This window comes from Macaca fascicularis, chromosome 11 (genome assembly GCF_037993035.2).
Source record: "Macaca fascicularis isolate 582-1 chromosome 11, T2T-MFA8v1.1".
Lineage (NCBI taxonomy): Eukaryota > Metazoa > Chordata > Mammalia > Primates > Cercopithecidae > Macaca > Macaca fascicularis.
This window is the reverse complement of record NC_088385.1, coordinates 103,601,490-103,616,537: the sequence shown is the minus strand read 5'-3', so window position 1 is coordinate 103,616,537 and position 15,048 is coordinate 103,601,490. Positions and strand designations below refer to the sequence as shown.

The 15,048-nt window shown below is 34.5% G+C and overlaps 1 protein-coding gene across 1 annotated transcript in view; it reads right to left on the bottom strand.

The window, feature by feature from the left end:
• The window catches only part of CFAP54 (cilia and flagella associated protein 54), a 377,376-nt gene that overhangs the window by 276,412 nt on the left and 85,916 nt on the right, over nucleotides 1-15,048 (bottom strand). The window contains exons 20-22 of the mRNA XM_015431414.4: nucleotides 7,012-7,188; nucleotides 3,084-3,176; nucleotides 2,665-2,850 (exon numbers count right to left, since the gene is read on the bottom strand). Coding sequence (XP_015286900.3) covers nucleotides 2,665-2,850; nucleotides 3,084-3,176; nucleotides 7,012-7,188 — 456 coding nt within the window. The remainder of the gene's footprint in view (nucleotides 1-2,664; nucleotides 2,851-3,083; nucleotides 3,177-7,011; nucleotides 7,189-15,048) is intronic.

Genomic DNA, 15,048 nt, shown 5'->3' with positions numbered 1-15,048 from the left:
GAACCTGGACAGAGCAGTCGAAAGCAATGAGCCAAGTGTCAGGCTTGACATCTGCTACCTGAGCAACCTTGGGTACATTTCTTAACCTCCCTGAGATACCCTTTTAGGGATACAGTGGGTTTGGCAGAGGAAGGATTAAATTAATCTGTTCCCTCAACTATAAAATAAAAGTAATCATACCACCTCATGGAGTTATTATAATAAGTGGAATAATAAATTTTAAGTGCCTGGTATACAGTAGTTTTTCAATAAATGATATTCCTCCTTTCCTTATCTCAGTATCTCAGTAAGCCATTGTGCCCACTCACTACTTGATTTAGTAGTTCAACAATTCACTAGAATATGGTGTTTTGTCTTACATCCATTTTACAGATAGGAAAATTGAGACCAAACAATTTGTCTAAAATTAGTCTCCAAGGTCAAGATCAGAATCCTGCTCACAGATTTCTACTCTTCTACATTTATATCATATTATCTAGTCATTTTCTACTTAACGAGGAGGAATAAAAAGAAATAGTCTAAAAAGAAGAGAAAATAGACACAGAAAATATATAATTCAAAAAGTTTCCTCAAAAAAAATTTCCAGATACACTAAACTAATAGCCTCCCACATTTAGGGAAAGCCTAGTGCAGATTCACTTGATTGTATTAATATTTACAGAATAATGCTGAGTAAAAAGTACAACCTAAAGTCCCAAAAGCCAAGTTAATCACAGGCACTTAGTGGAATGTCTCCATGTTTTGCTATCAAATATTTATAATACTATGTTTTAAAGAAAAAGAACTGTCCTGAAACTAGAAACTAGCCACTCTCATGAAAATTAGATTGCACTTACAAAATAGAGGTACATTAACTTGCTGAAACTTAAAAACTTACACTTAAGTTATAAATTAAGGAGGTTTAATAAGTGAGAAAGCTTTGCTTTAGCCACTTAACATTATAAGACAGAATACGCATAAACTATCATAAATAAACTACAGAACTGCAAATATAGTGTCAGTAAAGACACACAGGTCATTACTTCATGACACTTCTCATTATCCCAGCAGTATAGCTCTGACTTAGTTTTATTAACTTTCAATGAAAGTTCTGCCAAATTAAGCCCAAGAGTCAAACCACTCCCTGGAGAAAAATTAGGCCTTGATGAAATATTCAGTTCCTCACAATAACTCCATCATTGCAAATTAGGGAATATATTAGATTCCAAAGATATCAAAACATCAGAAAACCATGAGCCAGTATGACACGCTAAACCAATACTAGACAAATCCTAGTAATTCTCTCAATTTAATTTTCTTTGAAAAATATGACATAAAATGCCACTAAGATCTTAGCTTATAATACTAATCAACTATTAAAAGAAAAATAGAATAGAAATATGACAAAATTTAGAAAAGCCATCAGCCTACAGCCAACAATAGGCTTAAAATTAGATACTTGAGACCTAGGTCAATGAGTCACTCTTCCTAGCATCCTCTTCACTGGTGACATGTTTTAAGTCAGGCAACAACTACTTTGACAAAAAACATTAATTCATGAGCATATCCCTAACTAAAAACAATACTATTTATTCAGTGCCTACTGTGCAATAAGTGCTACCATTAAATATTTGCCAGGCATAATTCCATTTAATACTCATTATACCTCTGGGAAGTAGCTACTACTGCTACTCCTGCTTCACAGATGAAAATTACTTGTCCACTATCACATGGCTAGTGTGAAGAGCTGGAATTTGAACTCAGGTCTCTCTGCCTCTAGTGATCCAGAAGTTTTACTTTTATAAATTTACCCTAAGAAAGTAATCATGGATGTAGGTAAAGATTTACTAACAAAGTTGAGCATCATAGCTTTGTTTATAACAGCAAAAGACTGGAAAGTATCTAGATGTTTAATTAGCAAACTATTATATATCCATAAGATTCAATACCATGGAACCATTAAAAATTATGTTTTGGAAGAATACTTAATGGAATAGAGAAATGTCAATTATATGTTAAGTGAAAATATCAGGATGTAAAATAATATGTATACTATGATTTAAATTATACATTGTACATAAATTCATATACACATGTGTGCATATATATATATACTCATCAGCTAGATAAATAGATAGGCAGATAGATACACAAAAAATAAAAGGATATCTCTGGAATAAGGTTTCTCAATCTTGACACCACTGACATTTTATGCTGGATAATTATTTGCTATGGGGGCTATCCTGTACATTGCAGGGTGTTCATCAGCCTCCCTGGCCTCTACTCACTAGATGCCACTAGCACCCCTCTAGTTTGTGACAACTGAAAATTTCTCCAGACATTGACAAAATTGCCCCAGGGGAAGAACTCTGCTACTCTGAATGATAGGATAACAGATAACATTTATTTTCCTCTTTATGCATTTCAGTATTTTCCAGCATTTCTAAAATTAATATATATGTGTTACATTTGTAATCCAGGGAAAAAAATGTTATTGTCAAAAAGCAAATTTACTAAGAAGAGAAGGAATGATTCATATTTTATGAGACAAAACTGTAGCAATGGAAAATATGTGTTATAGGAGCTGTAGAATATCTGCTGTGATTTTTATTTCTATCAGAAATTACTTCATAACTGCTTAATGGAAAAAGACATAGTGGAAAAAATAGCAGAAATCTCTTCTACCTGTGTCAGGAACATCCGAGCAGTAATAGTAGAAAGAGGTGGATAAACCAGAATTGGTTTAGTTGTCTCCCCAATAGCACCACCGACAAGCTTTCCACTGCTAGAATAGGCAGCAACTGCAAATACATACTTTTCATTGGTTTCCAAACCTTTCACTTCAAAAATGCTTTTACCATCAGCTGGTATCTATTAAGAAAAATATATTTCAAGTTATACATGGAAAATTAAAATAACATGACTTTTAAAATACAATTAAGTAAATCTTCTATTTAAATAAAAAAACCTTTCTTTCACTGTTGGATTTTAGTTATGATTCAAGTGGAACTTAGAGAGATTCACCAAAACAATGACTTCATTAAAAAATGTAATTATCATTAATAAGGCTTCAGTAAGATTTCCTGACATTTAATTTGACATACCGCTTCTCCTGAATTTGGGAGATGATTATTGTTTAGCCGTACTTTTCCATAACTTCCTTCTGCTTTGCAACCCAAAACGCAGTACCAGGAGACCTGCCGAGGAGAAAAATGAGCCTGTTTAAAAGGCATTCTTTTACATCAATGTAGCAAAAAAATACTTTTCTAAATAAGAATGTAATGATTCAAGTTTTAAAACATGAAATCAAAGTTTACAAATATACTTAGGTTTAATCTTTAAAGAGTACAAGTAACCTTAGCTAGTTTACTGAGACAAGACTAAAATATTATTCATTATTAATTATTTTAACCACCATTAATTGAACAGTTCCTACTGCTAAGTACTGTTAGGGAATTTACAGATATTTTCTAATTTGCACAACTCTATGATATGGGATTACTATTATCATTTTGCTTCACAGGAAATGGAGATGCAGAGATATTAAATAACTCTGCCCAAGATCAGACAGAGAGTGGCAGGGGTTGACTCCTAAAATGACTTAGTCTTGATGTTAAAAAAAAAAAAAAAAAAAGATTAATACTCAAATGAATTTCATATTTTACATGACAATGTATGACCAAAAAAAGCAAGTGGAAAGAGAAGCAAGATACTAAAATATAGTATTTTAAATAGAATATAAAAAAATACATATGAAAAAGCCTGGAAGAAAACACCCCTAAATAAGAATAGCAGTAGGATTTGGATGATAAAATGGTAAGATAACAGGTAGATAATGGGTCCATTTTTTCCTCCAATTTATATATTTTCTGAAACATGATATTACTTTGATAACTTTTATATTTAGTTTAATTTTATACTTTAAATATAAACATTAGACATAAATCAAACACAAAATATAAATCCCACAGAAACAACTAAACTTAACCTTGATTGAATAGTTAGACAATGATCCTTTTGCCGAGGTGTCAAGATAATGAAGATTCATTATTGGAATGAACTATTCTCCCCATAGAGAAAAAGGGAGCTAGGTGACACCTGACGGGGTAGTATTATGAACGAGCCATACTGCTGGGGGTTGTAGGGGTGATGGCTGTGTCATTACCTTCTTCCCAGAGGCAACTCCTAAACTACAAGGCAAGCTGGAAAGAAGGAAAAATACAATTGTCTCTAAAAAAAATACAATTGTCTCTAAATACAAGTACCTCTTACAGTTTGTGCCTGCTACTCCTTCCTCCAGGTCAACAGAAAAATACTAACCATGTCCAATTGACACAAGTTGTTCTCAACACTGACTGTGCTCCAGAATCCTTATTTAAAATACAAATTTGTACAGAATCAACCATTTTTGTAAATTACAGATACCCAAGCCTATCTAGCTTCAATGAATTAGAATTTCTGATGCAAGTTTCTGAATCTTTGTATTTTCAAAGAATATTTCTCAGGTGATTGTGATATGCACAACTGATTAAAAAGCGCTAGTCAAAGGCAGAACAGGACAAAGAGAACACAGAAAGAACCTGAAGCTGGAGGGTAGGGTAAAAAATAATAATAATAAGATGAATCTCAGAAAAAAAAATGCAAAACTAACTTCCTTTGATTTCCCATGCAAAAAGATACTATTTTTCAAAGAAGAAAAAAGGCAGAAAGACTATGTTCTATGACTTACATCATTATTGCTCCAAGTTCTATTATATAAAACAGAATTTGGAGGGTAAAATTCTCTCTAAAAGCATTTTTACAAGCAGGCTTTATGTTTTTATTTTGTTCCACAGATGAAGACATTAGTTTGTGTAACTCTAAGAAACAATGTGTAATTAGAATCTACATAAGGGTAGAGACATCATGAACAAATCAGCAATAACTTTAGAAGAGTTTATATGTAATATAAATAACATTAGCATTTTCAACTACAAAAGTAGATTTTAATGAAATAAATGCCTCAACAAGAGATTTTGAGAAAACAAAAGATGGCTGAAGCCTCAAACCAGAAAACTTCTTTAAGCCCATAGCACCATCTAGTGCTGATGAGAAGGTAACAGATGGTGATAATTTCCTGGAACTCTAAATGTACATAATACACACAAACTTCCTATAATGTGCTCATTGATGAGTCCTAAAACTACAGACCAAATATGAGACTCTTACGTCTTCCTACTTCCAAGAATTATGAAATGAAATAAACTAATCATTAAATTGAAGTACATAAAAAATAAGATTTTGTTTAAAGAAATACAAATATTTGAATAAAAGCAAATAAAAACTCTTAGTAAAGCATGTGGTCTTAGTTCTGTACTAATGTTCCAAAATCAGTGAAGCTCTATTCTTAAACAGATTCCAAAAATCCAAAGTTTAACTTTAAAACCACTATCAATAGCAATAATCCATCTATCATAGCATAGTTAGGTGTAAGATGAATGTCACTTCTATTCCCCTCCTCTCCCAATTATAAAGCACTATGAAGGTGGTTATCAGTTCTCACTGATGTCCATTTGCTATTCATCTGAAGCTCCTCAAAGTATGCAAGCACATTTAATCCATATTTACCTTTATACCTCAATTACCTCGCACAGAGCTTGACAACTATAGGCACTCAATAAATGCTCATTGGACAGAATCCACAAAAAATATCACCAAATAATGTAATCACAGTCCATCACTTGATTACTATTTTTTTTTTTAGATGGTGTTTCATTCTGTCTCCCAGGCTGGAATGTGGTGGCGTGATCTCAGCTCATTGCAACCTCCACCTCCCAGGTTCAAGCAATTCTCCTGCCTCAGACTCCTGAGTAGCTGGGATTACAGGTGCCCACCAAAACGCCCAGCTAACTTTTCGTATTTTTAGTAGGGACGGGGTTTCACCATGTTGGCCAGGATGGTCTCAAACCCCTGGCCTCAGGTAATCTGCCTGCCTCAGCCTCCCAAAGTACTGGGATTACAGGCTTGAACCACCGCGCTCAGCCCATTACTTGTTTTGTGTAAGCTTTACTACTTACATATAATACAATTAAGTGGAAAGATATCAGTTAATATGCCAAGAATATTATACATTATCTCATTTAATTTTCACAGTAAACACACTTTACAAATGAAAAAAGTAAAACCCTCAGAAAATGTATTTAGCTTTCCTAAGGTCAGACTTCCAGGAAAGGCTGGAGCTAGAATTACAAACCTAAATCTGTCTGACTCCAAAGCCTGTGTTCTCTCTACTATACCAAGTTGACAAAACTTCAAGCAGAATATCCTAAAGAGAATCAAAGATAAAACTTTATTTTTATGTAACATCAAAGAGCATGTCGTTGATCATCCCAAAGAGGAAAGTGTAGTTTGTAAAACATAAATTAGAACCAAATTCTTGTGAAGAAACTTAATCTCAACTTTTAGTCACATATAGGCCAAGTTCTGAGGTATGAGGGATGGGAGAAAAAGGTCATCCTCCAATAAATGCACAAAGATGTATGGTTTATAATGCGGTTGGAGTTGTCCTTTGTTTGTTTTGAAAGAATCTACAGTTACTTGGAAGGACTTTGGGCAGAACCTCTAGACTCATCACCTCCAAATTTCCACACTCTGTGGCCTCATATCCATCATTGACTCTGAAGTAACTTCTACCCTCTTCAAATGTCTGATTCCACTTCAAGTGAGACTTCCATCTTGAGCACACGAGGATGTCAGCATATGGTGTGTCATGGTGACAAGGATACTTACAAGGAGGTGTTTCTCTACTGTTTCTCCTAACAATATATTTGGGTATAGCAATGCAATATAAAGCATATCACAAATATAACAGCATAAGGGGCAATATGTCATGAAGAAACTAAGTATAGATAAGACATTGGAGTATTAATCCAGTGTTCAGTGCTTATGAATAAGACTATCCAGCTCCTAAAAGCAATCAAAGTATGAATCGTGGTAGTCATAAAAGTACTTATGTTGCTTTGCATGAGGCAAAAATTATATTGGACACCATACCTTAACCTCTGAAGTAAATGGAGCAGGTTTGAGTGTCACAGAACAATGAGTTCGAGACAGCAGGATAGGTGGAGGAGGGACTCTGCTTTTCTTTCTTTTTGAACTTTCCAAATATTTCTGATAGGAATATAGGGCATTTTGTTCAGCTTCAATCCTTTCAATTAAAGAACATGCTTCCTATAATGAAATATGAAAATAGAAAAATACATGTCAAGAGCTTGAAATTTATTTACATTTATAGAATTCTAGTGATGTTAAACAACGTTATCTTTTTATATGCAGTTTTTCAAGCCTCAGAGGCTCAAATATATACATATATATTTCAACTATTTAATGATTTTGCAAAAGTAAAAGATGCCTACAAATAAGGTTAATCATGATCACCAATGGCATTATATTTATATATCTTATATGTTTATCATTATTATCATACATGAATATGAGACATTACATTTCTAAATTGAACCTTCTGAATATCTACCATCATATTTCATTTTCCCTAAATGGTTCATACCACAATCATCTGCATTTATGCTGATGAATTTAATTACACACCTACCCTAATTCAGCTAAAGTGTGACTCTCAAATAATAAGAATATTGGTATATGTGGTTTATGAAATAAATATTATTGAGAGTTTCTATCAGCAAGAAGAAATAAAATAGAAAAAATACATTCCATGAGGCTGACGGAAAGGCATCCACTTTTTAAAAAGGTTATGCACAGAGAGATGACACATAAAACAAAAGAGAAATATAAAAATCAGACCTAAATAACATTTCAAAAGTAGGACTAAATACATAAGCAATAATAATAATACATGTAAATGGGTTACACTTCCTTTTAAATTAAATTAAAAGGCAAAGACTCAAACTGAGCTCTAAGTAAAAACCCATGTAATGATCAAAATTAAAGTGTTGATAAAGAAAGAATAGTCTTTTCAACAAATGCTGCTAGGACAATTGAACACTATATGCAAAAGAATAAAGTTCAACTCCTACTTCACACCATAGACAAATATTAACTTAAAATGAAGTATACATTCAGATGAAAGAGCTAAGATTATAAAACTCTTAGAAGAAAATATATGACCAGATCTTTGTGACCTTGAGTTACGCAACGGTGTTTGGAAGATTCAATACAATGATGCATTTAAAATGCTTAGTATTTGGAACCGAGTAAGCAGTCAATAAGTGTTAGACATTATGATTATGATTACTACTATTCCTCCTCTTTCTTTCACTTTAAGCACTCTGGAACATTCTGTTTTGCCATATCAGAACTATTATTATTATTACTCTTTCATTTTAAGTGTTCTGGAACACCAAAAGCACACTGACAAAGGAAAAAGTAGATAAGGTAGACTTCATCAAAATCAAAAACATTTGTGTTTCAAAGGATACCATCAAGAAAGTGAAAAGACAGCCTACAGAAAGGGAGAAAATGCTTTCAAATCATGTATCTGATAAAAGACTTGTATTCAGCACTTATATGCACTGTTATAACTGAGAATTGTTATAACTCAATAATAAAAAGGGAAATAACTCCTTTAAAATATAGGCAAAGAATCTGAATACACATTTCTCCAGAAAAGACACAAATAGCCAATAAGCACATGAAAAGATGTTCAAAGTCATTAGTCATTAGGGATGAAAATACAAAATCAGCAAACTGACTCAAAAAGCAGGAACCTAAATACAGAAATAATAATGTTCAAAGAAACTGGAAATGTTATCCAAAAATTGTTTCATATAAAAGTGTCAGGCTCAAATGAGTTCATAAACAAAATACTTTAAATCTCAAAGAACTGATCATTCCTATGCCATTTTAAATGTTTCCAAATACAGAGAGAAACAGATATCCTCTCAAATAATGTTACAAAACTATTTTAACTTCAATAACAGTCTGAAAAATGACTACACATAAAAACACAGACCAGTCATTTCACAAATAGAAATGCAAACATCTTAAATAAAATACATAAAACACTAATACATTTACTCTAACAATATACTAACAAAATAATGAACTGTAATAATATTGTCTTTTTCCCAGGAATGCAAGGACAGTTTAATATTAGGAAGTATATAAATATAATTTAATATATCCATAAATTAAATGAGAAAAAACATGATCAGAGTGCTCAATGGCCAAAAAGACATTTCAAACATTTTTTAACATTCATTACAGATTTTTTTAAAGTCAATAAATTAGGAAAGCTTTTTTTAGCATTATTTTAAAATATTAATTTTAGCCAATAACCAAAATATTACTAGTACAAAATAGCCCTCTTAGTACTAACAGTGAAGCACTAATAGAATTATCAATAAAAGCCAGAAAGAATGCCACTATTCCATTTTATTCTGGAAGTTCTAGTAAATTCAACAAACATAAGAGAAGAGATCCTGGAAATGAAAAGACAATATGTCAGTCTACCAAATTTCAAATGTATTTCACTCTGACAGAAAAAATCTGTGCTGTTTCTCCTACAGAAGACATGTTGAGGTTGAAGTTTCCAATTAGAAACCTGAGCCTCAAGCTCAAAAGAGAAGGTAAAAAACTGGAGACAGGATCTGAGTATGCGTTGGAGTCATATTTAAAGCTGAGTGAGGACACCAGCTCCCTGTAGAAGCAGAGATTATAAAACTGCAGCATCACATATTTTTTTTCTAAAATAATGAAGGCTGGCCGAAATTGAGATCATAATTAACTTCTCATTTTTATTTTTTATTGGAAATGGCTGACGTTAAGGTCTAAAATCATTAATCGTGATTAAAATCTATCTGTGATGATGAATAGTTTTTTAATTCCACTTGTTCGGTACCAGGAGGCCTTGAGAAATCTTTCTGCATATGCAGGTCAAGAATCTTAGGCATCTGCAAAGACAATCATTCCTTTGTATGGGAAGGGATGTGTTACATGGTAACCATGTTTCTAGAGTCTATACATCAGCCCTTCGGTATTTAGACCTAAAAGCTCATTTATATACACATAGTAGGTATCAGTGTAACTGTTTGAATCATTGAATGAATGAATCAAGGAGACAGGATGACATCTGTGTCCTCCATTGCCTCCACTTTTTCACTTATTCAACCAAACCGATTTTTAAAAATTATAACAAATAGATGGACAAAAAGTCAGGGCTAGATGGTGAGGGAGCAATGTCATAAAAGGCCGTAAGAGAGCCAGTTAGATCCAGAGCACACAATCAGCACAGGGCTAGGCAGAGGCTCATTCCCTCTTCACCCTCTTCCACAGACAACAGAGCAGCTTTGGCTCCCTGAGGGGACAAATGTACCACAGAACAGGACTCCCTTGAAGGGCAAAAAAGGTGAGAGCCTTGATGAGGAAGAGGCCAGAGACAGAAAAGATAAGTGGATTTCCCCAGTAGCTGTGGAAAAAACTTTGAGGGAAGGAAGTCCTACCTGAACAGAAAGGAGATAAAATGCTATTATATTTTGAATGTTAAATATTAATGTATATTCATCTGCATCACAGGCTGTAGAGACCAAGATATTTCAGGTTACATAGGACAGACAAAATCAGCCTAAGGAAAAATTATGCAACACAAGGAAAGGAGACCAGTGCCCCCATTTCCCTTGAAAATTTGGAGACATATCCTTCCTCGGGATTATGTTTGGAGCCTGTAAAATATACCAGCAGCACTGGCCCACTGGCTCTTATATTCAAGTAGACTGCCTTTGGCCCCCATCTCCACTGACCAGCCAGCCTCTCTGGGCTCCAAATTTGATCTCAAAATTTGCCTTGGTAGTTCCTGATTCAGTGAACCAGTTAAATACTGGCACCTTCTGACTTAATTCTTGCATCTTCTTTCTGCACATCAATGAATCCAACTGGGGTAAAAAACTTTCTGTGTTCTGCCATGGCTATAACATAGACATTTCTCAACTGGGCTGTTGATCAGTATCATCCATGGAGTTTATTTAAAACTCAGAATGGTCCGTTTCTACCCCAAAATAGACATTTCCAGGAGTGGGGCTTGAACATCTGTATTATTTACAAACACCAAGGATAATTCCAAAGTACAGCAAGAACTGGGAACCACAGATTCAGGTGAGTAAATCTCCTTTTCCCTCCTGCCTTTCTCCCAGTCTCTTTCTAGTCTCTTCAACCTCCAGTCTTCTAGTCCTTCAATGGCTCCTCTAATACTTGCCAGATAAAGTGCAAACTTTTCCAAAGCCCTTTTCATTCTGATCATGACTACATTTTCTAGCCTTATCCCCCTTTCTACTCTTTCCCTCTTTCATACCTACCTCTCTGTCCAACTTAACCTCTGAAACCATAAAAAAAAATCACTCATTCCCTAAAATGCTGTTATTTCACGCCTCGGAATTGCCCGTACAATTCCCTCTTTCTGGAGCATCTCATGTCCTCTTCTCTGCTTTAAGATCCACACAAATATCACCTCCTCTGACATCTTCTAAGTTAGCCCATGTTTTTAAATAAGTCAATCCCTTCATTACATAGTGTCTTTATTTTAGCAGGTATTACATAATATGTTACCTCTGTACTTCACTGTCCACACCCTCTAAACATTGAGTGTCTTGGCAGGAAGGACAGTGCTTTATCTCTTTAAGTTCAATCGATGTGTTTGGAATATAAGACACACAAAATTATGAAAGAGAAGGGTGATCTTTATTATAGTGTCTTTTAAGATGGCATCTTTAAAATGTTCTAATTGGCTCTTGATCAATTTTAACTTTAGAGCCCTAACTCAGATCCTATGGCCCAATTTGAAATAGGTTAACAGAAGTATTAAAGTTTTAAGTGAATGGTAACAAAACAAGAGTTTATAACAAAGCCCTTGATTTAGGTAAATCAGATAAATTCCATAACAGAATTCAAGGCAAACCCTAATGCTAGTTAAAAACTAGAATCCTAATTTAAGGAAGCCAATTCATTGAGCTGCTAATAAGATTTTGTTTATGAGAAAGTGCCTGGGGCTTTTTAAGGGGGTTCTTCAACTATTTTTCTAGTTGAAGAACTAGAAATAACATCAGAAAATCCCCCAAAAAATCAAGAAGGAAAAATTCCCATGAAACCAACACTACTTAGTTATGAGAAAGTGTTATCAACATGGACCTGAATGTTGTCTATAATAGGAATGCTCTAGAATACCAAACTATTACAATTGCAAAACCTAGACAAACCATTCCCTAATCAGAGGTCAAGAAGTCGGCTTTCCATGACATATCAGATAATGAAAAATAACTATATCCTCACATCTTGCACTGTCTACCACAGTGCCTAGCAAATTAGAAAGGTTCAGTAACTCTGAAAAAAGAAATAAGCCTTTACCTTTCATAGGGACTCAGCCAAGGAATCTCAGTGGAAAGGGACTTGTCCACCAACTCACAATAAAAATAAGCTCTAAGGCGGTCTTTCAATGGTGGTTTCCACTGCAATGTGCCGCCAAAACCACAGTACTGAAGTCCAAAGTATTTTTGTCTGAATGTAAATTTCTCTGGCATATAGTTTCCATTAGAGAAAATGAAACCTGCCTCTCCTCAGAAGTTACTCAATGCTTACGAGAACAGATTGATGTTAAATACATTTGACACAGGCTTGACGCCCACAGTACAGCAAAACACTAATGGAAAGATGCAATGCAATCTTGAGGGTGTGACTAAGACATATGTAAACAACTGTCACAGGACTGGAATGATAAAGTGCCATATTTCCTACGTATCTGGTAGACCTCCCTGAGGTATATTCTGGGTTCTCAACATTATAACGTACATTGCAGAAAAAGATGAAAAGTAGATTAAGTCATATCCAAGAATCCTGAGAAGGAATATTGCTTAGAATAAAATATACAAGTAATAAGATAAATCTAAGAGAAAATACAGAAAGAAATGTGTAGTCTGATGGGCGAAAATATATCTAAAGCACCAAAAAGTAGCTCAAACAGAATGTCTCAGAGTGCTTAAAGTGAAAGAGAAATAATAATAGTTCTGATATGACAAAATGGAATGAAAAGCAGAGTAATAATAATAATAATGGTTAACATTTATTGACTGCTTATTCTGTTCCAGACACTAAGCATTTTATATGCATCATTGCACTGAATCTTCCCAAGAATCCCTGTTTCACAGATGAAGAAATTGAATCTTACAAGAGCATAAATAACTTGACAGGTCATACAGCTAATCAGTGGTAGAACCAGAACTCTAATCCAAGACCCTTATACTCCTAACCACTATGCTATCTTATTTTAATAAAAAACTAATTTAAAAGAAGTTTGGAAAGGCAACCTGGATGAAGTTTCCTATGCAATACCCTTAAATCACTTAAAAGAGGAAAAAAAAATCCAAAATGTAGATATGCTAAATATTCTGTTAGCAGTTTGAAGCCTGGGAGTCAAAACATAGCCTTATAAGAGGAGGGGTCAGAATGAGAAGTTGGCTTTTTGATGTAAAACAAAACAAAACAAAACAAAAAAAAAAGACTTGAGCACACAATTACAAACAGCTGAGGCTGGGCACAGTGGCTCATGCCTGTGGTCCCAGCACTTTGGGAGACGGAGGAAAGCGGATTGCTTGAGCCCAGGAGTTCGAGACCATGCTGGGCAACATCATGAAACCCCATCTCTACAAAAAAAATACAAACAGCCAAGCATGGTAGCATGGGCCTGTGGTCCTAGCTACTCAGGAGGCTGAGGTGGGAGAATGGCTGAACCCAGGAGGTTGAGGCGGCAGTGAGCCATGCACACTACTGCACTGCAGCCAGGCTGGCAGAGCAAGACCCTGTCTCATAAATAAATAAAAATAAAAGTAATTTTTTAAAAGCCAATGTATATTCTTCTCCCCTAAAAAAAAAATCAGATAGAATTGATTTGACTTGAAATGCTACAAAATAGGAAAAATAATTAAATCCAACTACTGGTAATATAGTTAATAGACTGGTATTTAGGGAATATCAAGACATAAATGCAGGAAATATTAAAGCCAGGGGTTATTAGAACTGCTAATATCCCTGAGTTTCTTCATTAGTTCTGGTCCAAAATGGTACCATAAATTAGATTCTGTATTGATTATAAACAATAACCTGCTAAACCATAATGCTCCTTTGCTTAGAGTGGAATTTGGAATTGTTGACATCATCTCAACTACAGATTTGTTTAGGTTCCTACAAATAGTACTAGCAGAAAATTAGATGAAACAGTTGGGTTTCTTTGCAAGAGAAACAACTGGAAAACTTGGCTTATGACAAAAGTAGCCCCAGAGAGGAAGGAGAGTCTACAAAACCCAGTTATAATGGTGTAATCGGAACACAGCTATCAGAATGAATGAATTGCCAAAATTTCCTTAGAGAAGACAAACTTATTGTCCTAAGCAATAATTTTCTACATTAGGGTGTACAAAACCAAGGTCTTTTAGTCTTTGTATCCCTCTACTTAAGACTGGAAGGAGCAGTCAACTGGCCCAGCTGGCATCACTAGTCTTCCTCTTCAGGACCAGTACCACCTGATTACATCTGATGGGGAAAAAGAAATCCTCAAAAGATGAGTTTGGAAGGGGAAATGGATGCTGTACAGAAAACAACAGCATCTTCGAAATCCCCAGCACTTGGATGGAGGAGCATTTCTGCCTCTTTTCTATGAGAAATTACATCTGCAAAGACACTGAATGTTCTGTTAGTGGACTAAGAGCAATGACATAAGCCACATGATGAATACTATTATTTGACCAGAAGTAGAAGATCAAGGACATCCAGTATGGATCCTAGGTGCAATCCTTTAACATAATCCTATGGAGTAACGTATAAAAAGCCAAAATGGACTTCCAGAGGTCAAATAATCAAGACAAGAAAATGGAAAAATTAATCCCCATAATGTAAAAATATTCCAAGTCATCTCACTTGGAAAGCTAATGAGTTATTATCAAAGGTTTGTCCCTCATTTGTGGGAACAAATTGGTCCATCTTAATTGATTAGAAATAAAACAGACACCTGATGAGATTATCCAGATCCACAGAGTCAGAAAATTTCTGAAAAACAGAGACAGGATATGAATT